Raw genomic sequence first — 20,266 nt, 5'->3', positions numbered from 1 at the left:
CCACCCAGAAGTGATTCAGCCATCATTTTTTCAATATCCCCTGAGAGTTCTGCCCTGGTCTCTCTCTCCTTGAGCATCTTAAGTTTCTGGGTGTTGTGGTATTTACACTTATTTTCACATCCTTTTTAAAAAACATACTTGCAAAATGCCTAAATATAAACTTGATGCAAAGTCAAACATTTACAAATAAAAAGGCTTCAGAGTGGACTTTGGCTTCATTCGGACCAGAAACACTCTCAGAAAGCATCGCAGAGTATAAGGAGAGTGCAGAGGGAAAACAAATCAGGGTTTGTGGTGCTAGAATCTAGTAAATGCATGTGAAATTCTACCATAGAGTTTGTTTTCAATCCATGTGGAAGGGAGGGTTCGAGGGAGGGGAGCATTATTACAGTCCACGAGGGGCGTCTCCTCTTCCGACAGGCCGTCATCATAGAGTAGGGCGTCAGACGGGGTGGATGCAGCAAGATCCAAGTAGTCCTGTGAAGAGGGGGCACCGGTCACTGCAGCTGCCCTGGACCATTCTTGGAGCTGTCCCTGGGGTAGGGGTCCTCCTCCCCTCCCTGCCTGGCCACCTTCCAGGGTCCCCTGAGACAAAGCCTGCGCCAGCGAGGCCCTGCCAGCCCCGTGCCCCACCACTGTGCCCTGCCCCCAGTCCTTATTACTCACCCTGCATGTCTCTCTACTCTGTCTCTTCCACCAGAAAGGCACCTCCCCAGGGCAGCAGTGTACCCCTTCACTGGCCAAAGCCAGAAAACCAAACCAGCTGATGTCGAGTCGATTCCAGCTCACGGCACCCCCATGTATGGCAGAGTAGCACTGTGCTCCATAGGGTTTTCAATTGCTGATTTTTCGGAAGTAGACCACCAGGTCTTTCTTCTGAGGCGCCTCTGGGCGGACTCAAACTGCCAGTCTTTCAGTTAGCAGCCAACCATGTTAACTGTCTGTGCCACCCAGGACTCCATTCACTGTGAGGACCCCCAAAAAACAACGGGTGAGGGGGCCCAGCCAGGCTGGCCCCATGCTCAGTGTGCCCTGTCTCCATCAACAACTGGTAACTCACTATTTAAAGAAACTCGCAGGCTCCAGGGAGCTCGCTGCCTCCTACAGCTCAGGCTGAAACATGGCTTGGCAAGAAGTACCTGGCCAGCACCCCCAGATCTGTGGGACACTTCAGCTTTCCTCCAAGACCCTGCCGTCTAGAACACCGTGGCGGCACCTAGGAAGCTTAGTGAAGTCAGTGATGCCAGTCTTACACCTGGCATAGTGACAGGCTCTGGTTTCCAAGCACATGGATTCACATATGTTGCAATTCACATGACTCAAAATGAGAGGAAATAGCTGCAAATATGCATTAATAATCGGAACATGGAATGTAAGGCGTATGAATCTAGCAAAACTGGATGTCATCAAAAATGAAATGGAATGCATGAAGATCGATGCCCTAGGTGTTAATGAGCTGAAATGGACAGGTATTAGCCATTTTGAATTGGACGATCATATGGTCTACGATGCCTGGAAGGACCAATTGAAGAGGAATGGCGCCACAATCATCATCAAAGAGAACATTTCAAGATCTATCCTGAAGTATGGCGCCCTGGTGGCGCAGTGGTTAACAGTTACGGCTGCTACCCAAAAGGTTGGCAGTTCAAATCTACCAATCGCTCCTTGGAAACCCTAGGGGGCAGTTCCACTCTGTTCTATAAGGTCACTATGAGTCAGCATCAACTCGATGGCAATGAGTTTCAATGGGTTGTCTTGCAGCACATTACTGTCAGTGATAGGATAATATCCATATGCTTACAAGGAAAACCAGTTAATATGACTATTATTCAAATCTACGCACCAACCACTAATGCCAAAGATAAGGAAACTGAAGATTTTTACCAACTTCTGCAGTCTGAAATTGATCAAACTGCAGTTAAGATGCATAGATAATTACTGGTGATTGGAATGCAAAAGTTAGAAAACAGAAGAAAGCCTGGTAGTTGGAAAATATGGCTTTGGTGATAGAAGTGATGCTGGAGATCGCATGACAGAATTTTGCAAGACCAACACCTTCTTCATTGCAAATACCTTTTTTCAACAACATAAATGGCGACTACACACGTGGACCTCACCAGATGGAATATACAAGAATCAAATCGACTGTATCTGTGGAAAGAGATGACGGAAAAGCTCGATATCATCAGTCAGAAAAAGGCCTGGAACCAACTGGGGTAGAGACCATCAATTGCTCATATGCAAGTTAAAGTTGAAGCTGAAGAAAATTAAAACAAGTCCATGAGAGCCAAAGTATGACCTTGAGTATATCCCACCTGAATTTAGAGACCATCTCAAAAATAGAGTTGATGCATTGAGCACTAATGACTGCAGATCAAGGACATCATACATGAAGGCCAAAGGTCATTAAAAAGACAGGAAAGAAAAAAAAAGACCAAAATGGATGTCAAAAAAGACTGAAACTTGCCCTTGAATGTAGAGTAGCTAAAGCGAATGGAAAAAATGATGAAGTAAAAGAGCTGAACAGCAGATTTCAAAGGGTGGCTCCAGAAGACAAAGTAAAGTATTACAATGACATGTGCAAAGACTTCGAGTTAGAAAACCAAAAGGGAAGACCACTTTTGGCATTTCTCAAGCTGAAAGAACTGAAGAAAAAATTTAAGCCTCGAGTTGCAATATTGAAAGATTCTACAGGCAAAATATTGAACGACACAGGAAGCATCAAAAGAAGATGGAAGGAATACGCAGAGTCACTATACCAAAAAGAATTGGTTGAAATTCAACCATTTCAGGAAGTAGCATATGATCAAGAAAGAACGAATGGTATTTAAGGAAGAAGTCCAAGCTGCACTAAAGGCCCTGGTGAAAAACAAGGCTCCAAGAATTGATGGAATACCAACTGAGATGTTTCAACAAACAGATGCAAGTGCTTACTCATCTACGCCAAGAAATTTGGAAGGCAGCTACCAGGCCAACCAACTGGAAGAGATCCATATGTGCCCATTCCAAAGAAAAGTGATCCAACAGAATGTGTAAATTATCAAACAATATCATTAATATCATACACAAGTAAAATTTTGAAGATAATTCAAAAATGGTTGCAGCAGTACATTGATGGGGAACTGCCAGAAATTCAAGCCCTATTCAGAAGAGGATATCATTGCTGATGTCAGATGGATCCTGGCTGAAAGCAGAGAATACCGGAAAGATGTTTACCTATGTTTTACTGACTATGCAAAAGCATCCGACTATGTGGATCATAACAAATTATGGATAACATTGCAAAGAATGGGAATTTCAGAACACTTAATTGTGCTCATGAGGAACCTGTAGGTAGACCAAGAGGCAGTTGTTTGAACAGAACAAGGGGATACTATGTGGTTTAAAACCAGGAAAGGTGTGTGGCAGGGTTGTATCCTTTCACCATACTTATTCAATCTGCATGCTGAGCAAATAACTCCAGAAGCTGGACTATATGAAGAATTCAGCATCAGGATTGGAGAAAGACTCATTAACAACCTGTGATATGCAGATGATGCAACCTTTGCTTGCTGAAAGCAAAGAGGATTTGAAGCACTTACTGATGAAGAGCAAAGGCTACATACAGCCTTCAGTATGGATTACATCTCAACATAAAGAAAACAAAAATCCTCACAACTGGACAGATAAGCAACATCATGATAAACGGAGAAGATATTGAAGTTGTCAAGGATTTCATTTTACTTGGATCCACAATCAACACCCATGGAAGCAGCAGTCAAGAAATCAAGGGACGTACTGCACTGGGCAAATCTGCTGCAAAAGACCTCTTTAAAGTGTTAAAAGGCAAAGATGTCACTTTGCGGGCTAAGGTGTGCCTGACCCTAGCCAGGGTATTCTCAATTGCCTCATATACATGTGAAAGCTGGATAATGAATAAGGAAAACTGGAGAAGAATTGATGCCTTTGAATTATGATGTTGATGAAGAATATTGAATATGCCATGGACTGTCAGAAGAACGAACAAATTTGTCTTGGAAGAAGTACAGCCAGAATGCTCCTTAGAAGTGAGGACAGTGAGACTTTGTTTCAGGTACTTTGGACATGTTACCAGCAGGGACCAGTCTCTGGAGAAGGACATCATGCTTGGTAAAGTAGAGAGTTAGCAAAAAAGAGGAAGACCCTCAACAAGATGGACTGACAGGGTGAATTGCTGCAACAATGGGCTCAAACACAGCGACAATTGTGAGGATGGCTCAGAACTGGGCAGTGTTTCATTCTGTTGTACATAAGATCGCTATGAGTGGGAACTGACTTGACGGCACCTAACAACAGCAACTCACAAGGCCCTGGTTCAACCTGCAGAGAACGGTCTTAGCATTGTGCTGGCTCCTTCTCAGCAATGTTCTGGGAAGGCCGGATCTCTTAGCGTTGGCTGTTATTTTTGTTTAGGGTAACCCTGCATTCATGGGTTTTGCTCGAGAAATCTACTCAGTTAAATTTCATTACAAGGCCTGGATCATGCATCTTGCTTCTTGTGTCTGAAGAAATGACAACGTTTAGTCAGTATGTCACTGTTAAGACAAGGCCTCTATGGAGACAACACAAGTCGAGCCTGTCTTGTTTACTCGTTGCCCCAGAGTCTAAGACAGGATACACGATATGGTACATGACCGTTGCTCAATAAATACTATTCAAAAATTTATTCACTTCCTCATTTATCCACAGGGCTATGAACTAGAGGTATACAGGCCGAACGTGGTCCCAGATAGGTTTTGTTTAGCTCACACTGGGCTTTTCAAAATTTTAATGAGTTGCTAACATTAAAAACTGGAAGACTTAACATAAACATCTCTTAAAATTCAGAAGATCTGACATCCTGGGGCTCACATTCCCATAGGCCCCATGTGGCTAAAGATGCCCTTGAAAAGGGACTTTCACTACTGTGTGCCACAGTTTCCACCACTCCCTAATCACTCCCACCCAGCCTAGCCGCTCACGAATTTATGATGCCTGCTTCAACTCTACTTTCTCATGTCCTGTTACTGAAAACAATTTTACATGGCTGTGGACTGTTTCCTCTCACATCTACTGGTGGAGTTTTCCTGGAGTAGGGTTCACTCTGCTGCCTGCCCTTAGGGAACAACATGCCAGCTCCCTGCGCAGGAGCGGTGGGAAGCCTCCGCACTAGCTCTGCCTCAGCGCTGGGAACTCTGTCTGCCCAAACCCACTGCCCCCCACGCCCTAGGGTGATGCCACGTTCAGCCCACAGAGGCCGGCTCCTGGGGGTCAGCTCAGGAACTCACTCTGCTCTTAACCATCATCTTCTCCAGATCTTTGCTTATGTCGGCAAACACCGGCCTCTTGTCTGGTTCCTGCTTCCAGCACTGCAGCATCAGACTGTACCTGAGGGGAGAGCAGACAGAGGGTTAAGCAAGGCCCACCTGGCTATGGCCCCAAGCCATGGTCCCTAAGCTGTTTCTGCACTGCCAGCATCTCCCTCTGAGCTCTGCTGGGTAGGCACCAGGCCAGGCTCTGAGGGCGGGTCCCAGCATACTGCACGCGTCCCTCCCTCTGAGAGGGCTCTGTTTTACTTCCCTTTCAAAGATGCTGTCAGCAGCTGGTCAAATGTATGCCCACTATGGTAGGTGAGGTGGAAACATCAGTCCCTACAACTCTTACGAAGGACGAACCAACTGAGGGGTTTTAGGTTTGGAAACAAACAAAAATACAAAAAAAAAAAAAAAAAAAAAAAAAACTTCTTGCAAATCACACCTGCGTTTTGCATGATTCGAACCTTCCTTGTCGGCTTCCCGGCAAGGCCCACTGGGCCTCCAGGGCTGCCGCATGGATGTGTGATGGGCCATCTGGCCTCTGTCTCTGTGGTGCTTCACGCTGCTCCCCGAGCCCAGCGTGGCAGCTTATGGAATGAAGGGGCCCATGCTTCTTGGCCTCTGAATGGCCCTTCCTAACCTCCTCTCAACCTGGGCCCGAGAACAGTGTGATGGAATCACCCCGTGTAGCCTCTCACTCTCGGGCCAGAGCCCAGGCTCCTGAGCTCAGCCATCAGAGCCCTGCCGGCCCTTGCGCCTCAGCCCAGACACGACCCAACGTGTACCACATGGGCCGTTCTGCACCACCTGCCCTCCCCGACACACCCTGCCCGAAGGTCAGGGTCGCACCTTGAGTCCCTCCCGCTGCCTTACCCCCAGGCCCCTGTCCCCCTCCTCCGGTGCATCCTGAGCAGGGCTGGGTCCTCCTCAGCATCCTCTTACTTCTTCCCCATAAGACTCTGCCCTGAGACCATCCCCCACCTTCCCCCACCCCCAGGGCTGCCTGGGGCATGGACCGCATGAGTGCGTGTCTTCTCCCAAGCTCAGCATCCCTGAGGCTGGACCAAAGCAAGCTCTGCTCACATCTCCTCGCTGCAGTTGTCCGGCCTCTCCATCCGGTAGCCTGTCTTCAGAAGGTTAAAGAGCCGCTCTGGGGGGATCCCTGGGTAGGGGTTCCCCCCCAGGGTCACAATTTCCCACAGCAGGACACCAAAGGACCACCTGCGGAGAGTACAGCAGAGTGAGTGGCTGTGCCCGGGTCCACGGGCTCTCTGTTGGCCGGACGCCATTCCATCCACCTCCCTGTCTGACCCCGAGCAAGGACAGCAGCGGTCAGCGCCCCACCAACTGGTCCCCCAAAGGCAGAAGCGCTCAGGGAGCTCAGCCTGGGTTCAGAAGCGTGGGTGGATGAGAAGGGAGCTGGAGAAAAAGGCCTCCTGCTCAGCCCCCACTCCTGTGACGCCCAGGCGGCACGTTCTGGAGGCCTCCGCCCACGCCCAGACTCCCTGGGCACCGCCTTGACACCCACAAGGGGCACAGCTCAGAGCAAAGGCATTGCGGACACCTAATGTGAGCAAGTCGCATGTCAGCACGGACGGAGAGATGGGCAAAGTGTGGTAAAGTAACAGCAGTCAAGGGTCACATGTGGCATCCAGGGGAACGGCTAAGGGGGTCCCCTGTACAACCCTTTCACCTATTCTGTATGTCTGAGATTTTTCATCAATTCTTAGAAGAAAATAAAAAGCAGTGTTATAGAAAATATTTGACTCTGAGGGAAAATGTACTGTTAAGTGAGAACAAAATCCTGTCACGAAACAGCCTGCGTGAACGAGCTCACACCACAGGGAAGACGGTGCCTTTCGGCACCGAGCTCACACCGCAGGGAAGACGGTGCCTTTCAGCACCAGCAGTCACCCTGAAACGTGATGTGGTTCGAGGGATTCTTAGTCTCCTTCTATGCCTTTCTCTGCATTTTCCGATTCTCCTACAGCCAACATGTACATCACTTCTGTAATCAGAAAGCAGCTGCTTAAATTACATGACAACTGTCTCTCACAGCCCACATTATTCAAGATACGCATGTTTGTGGACCGCAGAGCACTTCAGAAACAAGTCGGTGGTAATTCTGAAAAATTTCAGGTCCTTAACCTTGAAAACCAAGTTCTGGTTCCAGCCTTCAAGTGGTTTCGGGCATGATGGCCCATCGACCTCCACATAGGCTGTCTCTGGAGCCCACTGCCCTCAAGGCAGGCTGGGAACAGTCATGCCCCACGCTCAGGGTCCCTGAGAGGAAGGGTTTGGTTGGGAGCCCTTGGTGGTGCATGGTTAAGAGCTCTGCTGCTAACCGAAAAGTCAGCCGTTCGAATCCACCAGCCACTCCCTGGAAACCCTATGGGACAGTTCCACTCTGCCCTGTAGGGTTGCTAGGAGTCGGTGACTCAATGGCAGCGGGTTGTTTGAAGGGTCACTAAGATGCCCAGAGCAGCGTGGGGAGGAGAGGGGAAGGACGGATCTGAGACCCCCTGCTCCTTGTTCCCACGCTCCACCACAGTCTGGACCCTGGCCACGCGCTGAACGTATCTCCCTTGGCTTGGGGGCCCATGGAATGGTGGCCGTGAGCCAAAGGGTCCCAGGCCGGACCTGCCCCAGAGCCAAGCTGCAGACGCACATGCCCTCACACACGCGCGTGCAAACACATACTCAGCCCCCCTCTGTGTGTGCTGTACCTCTGTTGACCTCCCCTGGGGAGCCACGTCCACACTTACACGTCACTTTGGGTGGTGTAGATATGATCAAAAAGTGACTCAATTGCCATCCATTTGACCGGGATCCGACCCTAAACAGAGAGAGGTAAAAAAAACCCATTCAGGCTGCTCTGACCAGATGTTCCAGAGCTACTGGGGAGTGGAGGGCAGATGACTGCAACAGTGAGTGAGCGCACCTGGCTTGGGGATGCTGATTCCTGGCGCCCAGAACACACTAGAGCGTAGAACCGTAGCGGCCTCCCTGAGGTGTCAGGGGGCTGGGGGTGGGGAGGGTGTGAGACGGCTCGCAGGCAGCAGGGGGAGCCTCAGGAGCCACCCCTCTGCTAGGAGGCCGCCAAGGGCGGGGCCTCCACGCTGGCCCTGGAGAGCTGAACACAAGTGCTACAGGGCCGTGCTTCCCACCACAGCCAAACTCACCTGTCCAGCCAGATGGCCCCTAGACGACTCTGGGGGCAAGTGTGCTTGGAACTCTACCTCCTTTGTCTCTATCCTGGAGACTTCTGATACAAACTGTCCCCAGAGGCTCTGCCCAGAAGCCATGGGAGGAGCCCTGCTGTGTGTCCTGAGGCTAGCTTTCCCGCCTGCTTTATCCCCTAGCATTCAGAGCTGCTAGGTTGGCCCTCAGAAGGCCTTCCCGACACAACTTGAAAATAGCTTTGCAACATGTCTTAAGATGCAAATCAGTATGCACACACACGATTGCAGGACAACATTACTGTGCTTTCTTTCACTTAGAATGTTTTGTCGGATTTGTCCGTCGCTCCAAGCTCTGTGCAGAGCCACAGCAGCTGGGCAATCTCCATCCCGTGACACAGAGGGCCCCCAAGGATGGGTGTCAACAGGAAACCTTTCCCACACCCTCCCCACGTGGGGGCCAGGGCAGGGGCCCCCTTCACTTCCCCTTCAGCGGCTCTGAGTTCGGCAATACAACAGAAACCCCAGAAGACATGAAATACTGTCCTCACAACTTGTAGCAACGAAGAAAAACTTCTCCTGCCCCTTAGAGCACAGATGAATCCTGCAAAGTCATGTTTATTTTTTGGGCAAATCAGCTTGCCTGTGTAAGGGTCTGCTCGGAAGACTGCACGAGCTGGTCCTGCTCGGCCCTGTCCTCACAGTGACACTGCAGTGGGGGCAGAGATGAGCGACAAGGCCCAGGGGGTCAGGGAACATTGGAGAGTCACAGGGGTTCCCAAAGGGCCGCCAACCACCTATTGCAGACGTCATGTGAGCCCCTATGAGCTCTGCGCTCACGGCTCCTCTGGACCTGTCTCCAGAGGCTTCCCAGGCCCCTTCCGCACCCACCCCAGAGAGCCACCTGCAAGACAGCTCATTACTTCCTGCAGAGAATGACTGCCATCCCCAGTTTATTTCACTTCCCCTCCGGTTTGCAAAAAGTTAGATCGCACAGACAGGAAGCGGTGACTCTGCCCAGCAGAAGCAGGAGGAACCCCTGCGGGCAAGAGGTGTGTGCCTTTCAGAAGTGCAGTAACTGAACACAGGAAAAGCGGGGGCCTGCGGTCCCCAGGCAGGGCAGCCCCGTCGCTGGCAGGAGGCCTCTCACAGCAACAGTGCGTGGGCACCCCTGCCCTTTGTCCTGGATTGCGTCTCGGGTCAGGAAAGGTCGTGGAAGGATGCGGCATGAGGGCTAAAGGCGGTTTAGTATTTTCAAACTCTGCTTGACACACTGTTCCAGAGGTCTTGGGTGTGGCCCCCGCCCCGGGGGAGCAGTTGACGCCATCTGGCCCTACCAGGAGCCGCCAGCCAGCACCAGGGACTGTGTACCTTGCTCCTCTTGACATAGGAATCCTCTTCATAAACATCTCGGGACAGGCCAAAATCAGAAATCTTCATCTTCCTCCCCTCGGCTACCAGAACATTCCTGGCTGCCAGGTCACGATGGACGAGCTACGAGGAAGAGAGCCACAGGGTCCCCTCAGCCAGGACCTGGCACAAGGCGGGCGGGAGTGGGCGGGCAGCTGGCCCCCGTGGTGGCACGCACCTTCATCTCAGCCAGGTACTGCATCCCCCGGGAGATCTGCCAGGCAAAGGAGATGAGGTCGCCCATGGTGAGGGCCCTCTCGTCTGGGTTGTCCAGGTAGCTGGAGCTGCGGCTGCCACCGCTGCCCACGTAACTGGGCCCCACCTTGCGACTCTCCCGGAGGAAGCCCCGCAAGGAGCCGTACTTGGCGTACTCCACAATGAGGAAGAGCGGTCCTGGGGCAGGAGAGAAGGATGGAGGGAGGCTGGCTCCAGCGGGGCCCTGGGTGCTCGGGGGGAGGGTGGGCCAGCTCTGGGTGAAGTGGCTCTGGGAGCACAGGGGAGGGGATGCTGTGGGGCCACGGGCAGGCTCTGCCTCCCTGTGAGAAAGTCGCAGACGGGCACGGCCCTGTCTTGTGCAGCCAGCAGCCTGAGGCACCACAAAGGCACAAAGATGTGAGACACACACACAAACCAGTTGTTGTCGGCAACCCTACGTGCGTCTGAGCAGAACAAAGCTCCACGGGGTTTTCATTGGCTGTGACCTTTTGGAAGTAGATCACCAGGCCTTTCTTCCAAGGTACCTTCGGGTGGATTTGAACTGCCAACCTTTTGGTTAATAGCAGAGCACTTAACCATCTGCCCACCCAGGGATGTGAGTCACCAAAAAAAACCAAACGTGTTGCCGTGCGGTGGATTCTTAAATCACTCTCACTCTGCCTTGGACTGAGGGGCCAGCATTGCTGCCCTGGGCAGTGTGCTCACCTTCTCCTAGGGTGTCCCAAGGAAGGGGCCCGTTTGTGGTCAGCGCTGCCCGTGAGGCACCCCGCCCTTGCTGGAAGAGGAGCCACAGTCCAGGCGGTGACGGCCAGGGGAGGAGGGTTATGGGTGCTAGACCTGCACGGGCCCTGCAGACTTGAAGGACCAGCCCAGGGCCTGCTCAGCCCGGGCCCCCGCCTGCACACAGCCTGCTCCTGCACCTCCAACACCAGGTCCTCTGCTCTCGCCAGCTCTTGGGCTCCATCCTGCCCTAGGCCAGCCCAGAGCCCTGACCAGCATCCTGCAGCCCTCTCTCTCTTGTGATCCTGGGGACAGCAGAGCAGGTCTGGACAGCTAGCAGACCAGGCTGGTTAACATGACCTCTGACTCCTGCGTCCTTATCTGAGGACAGTGACAAGGCCCTGCCATGCAGGGCTGGGGCCTGGGTGTGGGAGGGTCACTTGGACATCACAGCAGGCCCAGGACACAGTGGGTGCTTAGGGAGCACCGACCACTCCTGAGCTCCCCTGCTGCGGACACCTGGCCTGGGACACAGCCTCACAGAATGAGCCCGGAGCGCAGCCCTCCACGCCCTCTCATGCAAACCTGCGGTAACACAGAACGGCCACCTGCAGGAGCCGCCTCTTGGAGGAGGAGAAGGCGCTCACCCAGTGACGCGGGAGGAAGCAAGCCCATGCAGGGAGCAGAGCTAGGATGATGTGGACGTGAGGCAGGGAAGGAGGAAGAGGGAGAGTGGGGGTCCCAGGGGCCCCTGGCTGCGTACCGTCCTGGCTGCAGGCCCCATGCAGCTTGATGACGTGGGGGTGGTTGACCTGCTTCAGGAGGTTGAACTCTGACAGTAGGTCCCGCAGCTCGCTTGGGGAGGCATTCTCTGAAACACAGCAGCACACACAGGGTAGGCTTCACATGGACCCCTCTGGAGTCCGGTCCACCACTGCCCGGGGCTGGGGACAGACTCCTAGCTGTTTCTGTCACAGGTGTTGTACCAAGTCCACACAGAGGCCCCCCAAGGATCCAGCTGCTTTGGCTCCCCCTACCCCTGGGGGCCGGTGCCAAGGGCCCCATCTCCCTCCAGGGAATAAGAGCTTGGGGAGCAGATTTCCGCATGGCAGGGCTGGAGTGTGTGTGTAAACTGTCAGTGTCTCTAGGAAGACAGCAGTCCCCAGAGACCCCCACAACCCCACCAGCCCCAACACCCACTGACCAAGCGCTGAACAGTGGGATGGGCCCTGGAGGGGGGTGAAGAGCAACGAGTGAGGAGCCTGCACAGCCCTACCACGGGCTCCTGCACCCACGCGGGGGTCGATGAGGCACCTACGGGGTGGGGGCAGAGATACCCACACTGTGCCTACAGTGTCTGGGCCACACGCTTAGTGCAGCCGCTGTTTTCAGCTCACTGGTGTGGGAGCTGACATTCGAGCTCCTGAAATGAAGCAGGTCACCGTTCAGCGGCACACTGGCCGTTCTGGCTTAGAGATTTTAGATGACAATGCAATCACTCCGGAAAGTCTCCGTGCGTCTGGGGCTTCATGAAGACAAGTGTCGAGACCTCACCGGGTGAGTCCACCCCACACCAAGCCCAGCTGTACTCTGGCGCCCACCACACCTGAGCAGGGCTGGTGACTGACAGCTCCTCCTTGGTCCACGGACGCGCCTCCCCACAGCTGTGTCCCACCCCGCTGCCATCTCTGTCCCGTGGACTTGTGCATGAAGAAGCTAGGGGACAGCTGGGATCGGGGGCCCTTTGGGGCTGGTTCTCGGGCCACCCTGGGGGCCTGGATAAGCGTCTGGAAGCCCCGACTGTCTGCACTGGAGCTCGGTGCGCAGGACCACCTCATCGCACTGACTGGCCTCACAGCCACGCTGCATGTCATGTGCAGGCAGGCGGCATGCCGGTGGAGAGCCGGACTACAGCATGAGGAGCTCAGACCTGTCTGAGCACCAGAGGAGGGCCGTCCTTACAGGCGGTGTCTCTACCAGACCTGAGAGGCATGAGAGGCAGCAGAGAGGGTCCGGGGGACTGTTGGCCCCAAATCAAAAGGGCTTTTAAATTTTTTCAACTCAAATCTTCATCCAGTGTCGGCGGTAAAGCAGCACCACTGAAGAGCCTTCCAAGGAGGAGAGGAGTCTTCCTGCCTGCTTCTCTGGAGACCTGGCCCACCTGGCTGGGCTGTCCCCAGACTGTGGCTACCAAGAGCAGCAGGGGACTCTCCAGGAGGCCCCATGGTATGCAGCAGGGCCCACCGGGTTCACTACGTGCCCTCACCCAGACGCAGTGGCTGCCCAGGCCATGACACCCCAGGTGTGCACAAGGGAGCCCCACACCCATACCTGCAACAGGTGTGTACATCAGAGCCCCACACTCATGCCCTCATCAGGACAGGTGTGCGTGAGGGAGCCCTGCACCCACGCCCTCGTCAGGACAGGTGTGCACATCAGAGACCCAGACCCACACCCTCGCCAGGACGGTGTGCACACCAGAGACCCACACCCACGCCCTCGCCAGGACAGGTGTGCACATCACAGCCCCGCACCCACACCCTCGCCAGGACAGGTGTGCACATCCGAGACCCACACCCACGCCCTCGCCAGGACAGGTGTGCACATCAGAGACCCACACCCACACCCTCACCATGATAAGCACCTTTCAGCATCTTCACAGCCACGGTTGTGTAGCCCGCTTTGCCTTTGAGTCGGAAGGCTGTTGCCTTGACCACTTTTCCAAATTCACCTTCTCCCAGAGTTTTTCCAAGAACCAAGTTCTTCCGTGGAAACTCCCACTTTGGGTCCTCCTACATTGAGGTCGAAAGGAATGGAGAAGAGCAGAGGGGAGAGAGGGGTGAGCTCAGGTAACAGGACAGGAAGGAGGTAATCTCTGAAATCAGCCCCCTGTTGATGGGCCCGCAGGTCCAGGGAGCTGACTGTCGTCCGGGCCAGCACACAGTGACCACCACATCCGTAGATGGTGGGACCTGCAGCCGGTCCCAAGGCAGTGCTGCAGAAGGGTCATCCCTGTCAGGTGGGAGTTTCCTCGGCAGTCGGCCCCATGCTCCCATGGAACGAGCACAGTCCCTCCTGAGCAGCCTGACTCCATAACAGAGCCAAGCACTCATCCGGCAGGCCTGCTGTGGGGGCTGAGTGACCGCCAGGAGGATGAGCCAGACCCACAGCCACAGAGCAACCTGAGCAAACCAGGAGGCCCGGGGACCACAGGGGCCGCCACCTCTGAGCACTCCTTCTATGGCCTAGACCCTCATCAAGGCATGGGGCGTCACCCAAGCCAGGCCCTACGGTGCCCAGGAAAAACAGGGCCAAGGCCTCAGTGTGAGCCCACAGGGTGGGGCACCTCCTCTCAGCTCCCATCTATCCAAGCCCAAGGGCAAGCACACATACCGCACATGCACACACCACATACATGCACACACACCCTAGCCTCTGAGTGTTTCCCCTGGTTCCCCCCAGAACCTGAGCTCCAGCTCCTCAGACAAACGAAAGGCAGGTCCGTCCGACACAGGACCGAAGCATGGCCAAGGAAGACCGGGAGGCCCCTGGCGGATGCCCTCCTCCGCCTGACTCTGAGGAGCAGCACTGACCCATGGAGCCAGGCCCTCTGACAGAGGAGAGGGGCATCGGAAGCTGAGGTTCCTCCTTCCAGCAGGCCTACACTGCCTCAGCTGCCTTTGAAGCCCTCCATGCCCCCTCCATGTTGCGGGAGGCCTCTGGGCTGGGTGGCGTCCTGCCCACTGAGGGAGCCCTGGCCGAGCCCTTGTCACCATCTCTCGCCTGCAACAGGGCAGGCGTCCCACGATGGCGTCCCCACTGCCGCCTCAACCCCACACTCTGCTTGACAGAGTGGACTGTTGACACGCAGGTGGGCTACGTCCCTCCTCTGCACCCACCCCCCAGGGACCTCAGCTCCTCGGAGAATAATATCCAAACACCTCCTCAGGGCCTTGTGGGCCACTAAGGACCCGGCATCCTACAGCCCTCCTCCTCCTAGCCTTTGGGGCACCCTCCCCAAGACTCCCAGTCCTTTCCCTGCTTCACCAGGCTTGGCCTCAATTCTAAACCAGCACCCGTCTCCTCAACAAACTGCCTCCGTGCCCCTAAAACTTGGAGAGGCATCTCTTCATGCTGGTGCTGCGTGGGCTCATGACGCTCGGTTGCCCGTGGGCTTCGGGCTGAGCCCTGCACAGGACAGGCTCCCAGGGCAGGGAGCCCTGGACCAACATCAGAGGCCACCTCTGCCGCGGGCCCACAGGAAAGGCCAGCCCAGCCACAGCACCCGGGCCTCTCCCGGGGGAGCCTCACCGGGATCTTGAAGGCATCCACCGAGACCTGGTTCTCCATGGAGTCTACGGAGGGTCGGCGGGTGCCCGACGAGGAGTAGCTGACTGGGAAGGCCTGGGCAGGCCGGCGGAAAGTCATCTCGGCCGAGGCGATGGGTGGCTTGTGGGCGTTCTTGTGGTAGCGGTGGATGCAGAAGGAGGAGAGCAGCACAGAGACGATAAAGGAGAGGAGGACGGCCGCCGCGATGACCGTACGGCAAAGCTCGTCACACAGCGCCTCTGTGGGCAAGGGCCGTGTGAGCCAGGGGCCCCGGGCACCCGCAGGAGCCGGCCGGGCGCTCGAGGGCGCTCCTGGGGCTGCCTGCAGTGAGCGCCGCGACGACGTGAAGGTAGTGAGAATAGAGTGAATGCGCTGGTGGCGCTGAGTGCGCCACGTGTACCCTCTCACTGCGGTCACGAGCCACCAGTGCGCCTCACGTGAGGGGAGGCACAGGAGCCCCCCAGCCCAGAGCCCCCGCCACGCCCCCTCCCAGGCCCTGCAGGGCTGGGAGGGAGGCAAACGCTTTCCTCTGTGTTCCAGTCACCTTTGGTATTGTCTTTATTAAAAACGGAAAAATAAAAGAAAGGGGCTCAGAACCTAGGAACGAGCAATTACAACCCAGACACCGGGAAAACGTTGCTGGGCTCAGGGCAGACGACTCCCATTAGTGCAGCCAGCCCGACCTGGGGGCCAAGGGGTGTCAGGTTCCCCAGATGGTTGCCACCCACCACACTGCAGCCCTGGGGCAGCCTCCGAGGCTCTGGCTGGGACGGGTCCCTGCTGGACAGCCCACAGAGCTATTCGACAGAAGTGACGTCACTGGCCATACTCCATCACGGAGCTTTGGGCCTGGAAAGCACTCTATGGGGCAACCTGGACCAACTCCCTGGTTGCACAGATGGGGAGACTGAGGTCCAGTCTCACAGTCTCACTGAGCTCCCACACCGGGGACTCAGTACTGCCTATGTGAGTCCTCCCTGGGGCTCAGGGAGATGTGGGAGCACGGCATGGGGTCCTGACCCTTGCCCGGCCCGGCCTAGCCCCCAGCCCGGCCTGGCCCGCCACTCACCCTGGCTGTCTTCCGGCTCACAGAAGCACTTCTTGTCCTCAGGGAAGCAGCTGCAGATGCCATAGCCGGCTTTAATTCCTTGTCGCTCCCCCGGCTCATGGCCGCCTACGATGCTGCCGCCCCCTGCGGGTTCAGACAGCCACCTCAGCCTGCTGCCCCGGCTTGCCAGCCCTGGGCCCTCAGACCTCATGTCAGCACCCCAGGCCCGGGGAGAGCGGTGTGTGGAGCTGCTTCCCACGGGGGTGTGGGCACAGACTGGCCGGGATCGAGGGCCTTGCTGGGGTCCCAGGGAAGGGGCAGAAGGATGGCTGGGCAGGGACGTGTGGACCGGGGAAGCCAGCATGTCCCGTCCGGAGGGCTGTGCCTAATCAGCGTGCTGGAAGGTGTGGAGCACGCTGGCCGGGCGCCAGGCCCCACACTTGGGACAAAGCCCTCGACCCACAGACACAGCACAGGAGTGGCCTCCTCCCACCTTGGCCGTGTCCCCAGGGGCTCTTACGAAGGCAGTCCTGGGGACAAATATGTAAGTCCTTGCTCTCCACAGCGTCACAGTGGCCATCGGGGCAGGTCCTGGTGCTGGGGGTGCAGGTTGAGAAGTTCCTGGTGATCCCTGCGACACACGGCCAGCCAGGTGTTGCCATGTCAGCCTCTCCTCCCAGGCTTACTGGGCGGGGCCCTGGGGAACGCACCTCTCCCTGCCCCCCGTGGCCTGTCAGGAGCCTCCCTGACCAGCCGTGCCCGCTAAGGAGGAGCAGCTGAGGCCTGGACAGAGACAGCCCCAGGCTGTGCCTGAGTGCACGGAGCCAGGCGGCCAGGACCGGGGCCAGGAAAGAAGGGTGTGGGGGCCCGATGGCTAGGAGCCCAAGGTGGTGGAAGAGCCTCTGCGTCTGTGCAGGGAGCCCGGCGTGAACCACGTGGGGAGAAGGCACCAGGGAGCACCAGAGCGGAGACAGCCCAGTACGAGGCTGCGGGCCCACGGGGACCCCAGCTGCAAACACCCCCTGGCCTCCGGGCCCCTCCCGGGCCGCAGCTGCACGGGGCCTACCTTTGCTGTCGCCCTGTCTCCACTCACACCTGCCGGTCAAGGAGCCCAGGCCACCACACTCCTCGCACTCAGGGCGCCGCTTGCTGACCGAGCAGGACAGGGGGCAGCCGGCCGCCTCGGCCACATCTGGGAGGGTAGACAAGCAGGGTCTCGTGAGAATGGCCAGCACGGCCCGCAAGACAAGCACCGGCTGGGCTACCGGGCCGGCAGGCCAGGAGGCACGACTCAGCACAGGACAGCAGAGCTGGTACGGGGCACAGGGCACTGACGGGGCCGGGAGTGGGTGCTCTCCGTGTAGGGATGGGGTGTGGCACCCGCCCGTCACAGCACACAGTCACAAAGAGGGGAGTGAGGACAGGGAGCCAGAGAGAGGGCCAGACTCAGCAAACCACCACACAGGACGCGCGGTTAACTCTGGACTTCAGATAAAGAATGAATAATGAAAATGCAAGCAGCATCCTTGGAAGTTCGTCTTCCAAGGCAAACTACGGCATCCGCAAACACTGCATGGATATACTTATACCAGAAAACAATCTCGTTTAAATTCTCATTTAACCAGGGCCCGCGGTTTTGTCTGGCAACCCTAAATCCAGTACATGTACAGGCTGCAAGGGCGGCAGTGGGGTGGGGGAGCGACGGCTTCTCCAAGCAGGTCCTTGGGGTGGAAGCTGCTTCACACTCTTCCCATGCAAACCTTCCCACATGGCTGGGAGGTGGGCACTACTCTAAGTGTATGGGGAGCAGACTTGAACTGGGGCAGTTTCCAGGGGGTCCATGGGGGACTGCAGGGTGAGGCTGCTTCACGCCCACCTGTGCTCTGTCCTGCTGGAGCCCCGGCACTAGACCCCAGGCTTAAGCCCCGCCCAGTCCCCCCACTTCCCAGGCACTCACACGTCCCCTCCACTATGACGAGCAGCTGGACCTGGGCCTGCCTGCGCGTCTGCCGTTCAGTGGCCACCACCATGTACCGGAGCTCAGCACATTCGGACTGCCGCAGGACCTCCGGGTCATTCACAAACAGGGTCCCGGTGGTGTCCTCTGCTGAGGTGACCACCCCCAGGGCACTGCAGTTGGCCCCAGAGGGCTGTAGTTTATACTGGACGAGGATGCCGCTGAACTCCAGGCAGTGTTCCACACAGACCTTCCCGACCTAGGCAGAGGCACAGGCGTCTCAGCCAGGGGCTGGTGGGCTGCGGCTTCGCCGTGGGCAGGAGACTCCCAGACAACCCCTGGCGCAGCACCTCAACTCATCTGGGTGTCAGTACCTCCCCTAGGACCGCCATCCTTCTGGCCCTGCCCACTGAACACACAGGCCAGTCATGCAGAAGGGTACCTGGCCCCTTGGGCTGACTGCCGTTCAGGCCCTGGCACCACCCACCCTGGTCCTGGGAGCCAGGGGAGCAGAGAGGAACCCAGGGCGCTGAGGTTTGGTTTGGTGGCAGCAAAGGACCCAGGCAGGCCCTCCACAGAGGGGTTGACTCCTCCCTCTCCTCATTCATTCATTCAAACAGCAGAGGCTAATGCACACCTCCCACACCCAAGCCCCTGCTCAGGGAGCTATGCGCTTAGTGCTGGATGAAGCCGACCAAGGCCTTGAGCTCCTGGGACTCAACCAAGGGACGAACCAGCCCCTCCAACAGCAGATAAACAAGTAAACATATCCCCTGTCAGGCAGAGGGTGGGGAGCGATGGGTGGAAGGTCCTGGAGACAAGATGATCAGGGAAGGGGCTCTCTGAAGGTGACGTGAGTAAAGCTCTGAACAAGCCAATTCTGGGTAAAGAGGTTCCAGGTGGAGGAAACAGCGAGTGCAGAGGTCCCAGGGCAGGATGGCTGGGCGTGTCTGAGGAGCGGCACAGTGCTGCCTTCCGGGCCTCCCAAGCCCCCACTGCTTCTTGCTACAGATCTCCCTCCTCCCAGCACCCGCCTCTCCAGCTGGTTGGGTGGGGGTCACGAGCCTGAGTGGAGCCAGACAGCCCAGGGCAGCCACCAGGCCCACCGCAAGCTCTGCATCCTCACAATAAGGCGCAGTCATCTGTGGTAAGGTGAGACCGGAAAATCCAGACAAGCCCCAAGCAGCTGAGGGGGAGCATGGGGGCTCAGCCATGTGGGCGCCTGGCCAGATTGTGGACTCTGAGGAGTGTCTGAGCGGCAGTGGGGCAGGGGCTTTGGGCTGAAGCAGGTGCTGACAGGTAGTAATCTGGAGCCAGACAGGGCAAGATGAAGCCTGGGAGAGGCCCACCCATGGCCCGTGGCCCCAGGGGTCTCCACGGCACGGTGGCCTCGTACCCACTGTCCCTCCTCGCTTCTTCTGGCCACGGGCCTTGGTGAATCCAGTCCTCCCAGGGCCACCCCGAGCACCGCCCCTGGGCCGTGGGACTTGTCCTCCAGCATGGTTTGCTATCCCACGCTGTGCTGGGGGAACCCGGGACTTGGGCGTTTCTTCCCAGGGTTGCGAGTCTGACCGCCACTGCAGAAGAGCTCACCACTGCTGACCTCGCCTGGCAAGCACCGGAGTCTTGAGGTGCCACTCTGGGGTGAGGCCGCCATGGTGGGAACCAAGGCCAGGCAGGGGAGAGGTCCCCGGGCTACAGCTGGCCCAGCCTGTCCTCGCTCAGCCCTGTGAGGCCCACCCCGAAGCAGAGCCAGGCTGGGCTCCTGCAAGCTGGCGATCAACATTACCACAAAAATGGGTGGCTGGGTGCACGGCACTTTCCCAGGCACAAACCAGGGCCTTTCTACTTCCTCAGCACTGCCTGGGGTCACATTCCTTCCTTCACAACTCAACTCCTGGGGAAGGGGTGAGCAGCCACTGTCTCCTGAGTCTCTGGGTGGTGCAGCTGACCCACCTCCAGCACTGCATGCCCCAGCCCTAGTACAGCCCTCTGTGGAGACCACCTCCACTCTCCTCGTCAGCCCCAGGGCCCCCGCCCACCGCTGGTCCAGGCCTCTGTGGAGACCTCCTCCACTCTCCTCGTCAGCCCCAGG

The 20,266-nt window shown here is 56.7% G+C and overlaps 1 protein-coding gene across 1 annotated transcript in view; it reads right to left on the bottom strand.

Moving 5' to 3' along the window:
- The window catches only part of RET (ret proto-oncogene), a 31,396-nt gene that overhangs the window by 3,158 nt on the left and 7,972 nt on the right, over window positions 1–20,266 (bottom strand). Inside the window, exons 6-18 of the mRNA XM_023724845.1 lie at window positions 18,172–18,430; window positions 17,281–17,406; window positions 16,735–16,845; window positions 16,236–16,358; window positions 15,149–15,405; window positions 13,482–13,629; window positions 11,601–11,708; window positions 10,080–10,294; window positions 9,863–9,985; window positions 8,078–8,148; window positions 6,396–6,533; window positions 5,286–5,385; window positions 390–477 (exon numbers count right to left, since the gene is read on the bottom strand). Coding sequence (XP_023580613.1) covers window positions 390–477; window positions 5,286–5,385; window positions 6,396–6,533; window positions 8,078–8,148; window positions 9,863–9,985; window positions 10,080–10,294; window positions 11,601–11,708; window positions 13,482–13,629; window positions 15,149–15,405; window positions 16,236–16,358; window positions 16,735–16,845; window positions 17,281–17,406; window positions 18,172–18,430 — 1,867 coding nt within the window. The remainder of the gene's footprint in view (window positions 1–389; window positions 478–5,285; window positions 5,386–6,395; window positions 6,534–8,077; window positions 8,149–9,862; window positions 9,986–10,079; window positions 10,295–11,600; window positions 11,709–13,481; window positions 13,630–15,148; window positions 15,406–16,235; window positions 16,359–16,734; window positions 16,846–17,280; window positions 17,407–18,171; window positions 18,431–20,266) is intronic.

This window comes from Trichechus manatus, unplaced genomic scaffold (assembly GCF_000243295.1).
Source record: "Trichechus manatus latirostris isolate Lorelei unplaced genomic scaffold, TriManLat1.0 scaffold00265, whole genome shotgun sequence".
NCBI lineage: Eukaryota > Metazoa > Chordata > Mammalia > Sirenia > Trichechidae > Trichechus > Trichechus manatus.
This window is presented reverse-complemented; position numbering and strand designations above follow the sequence as displayed.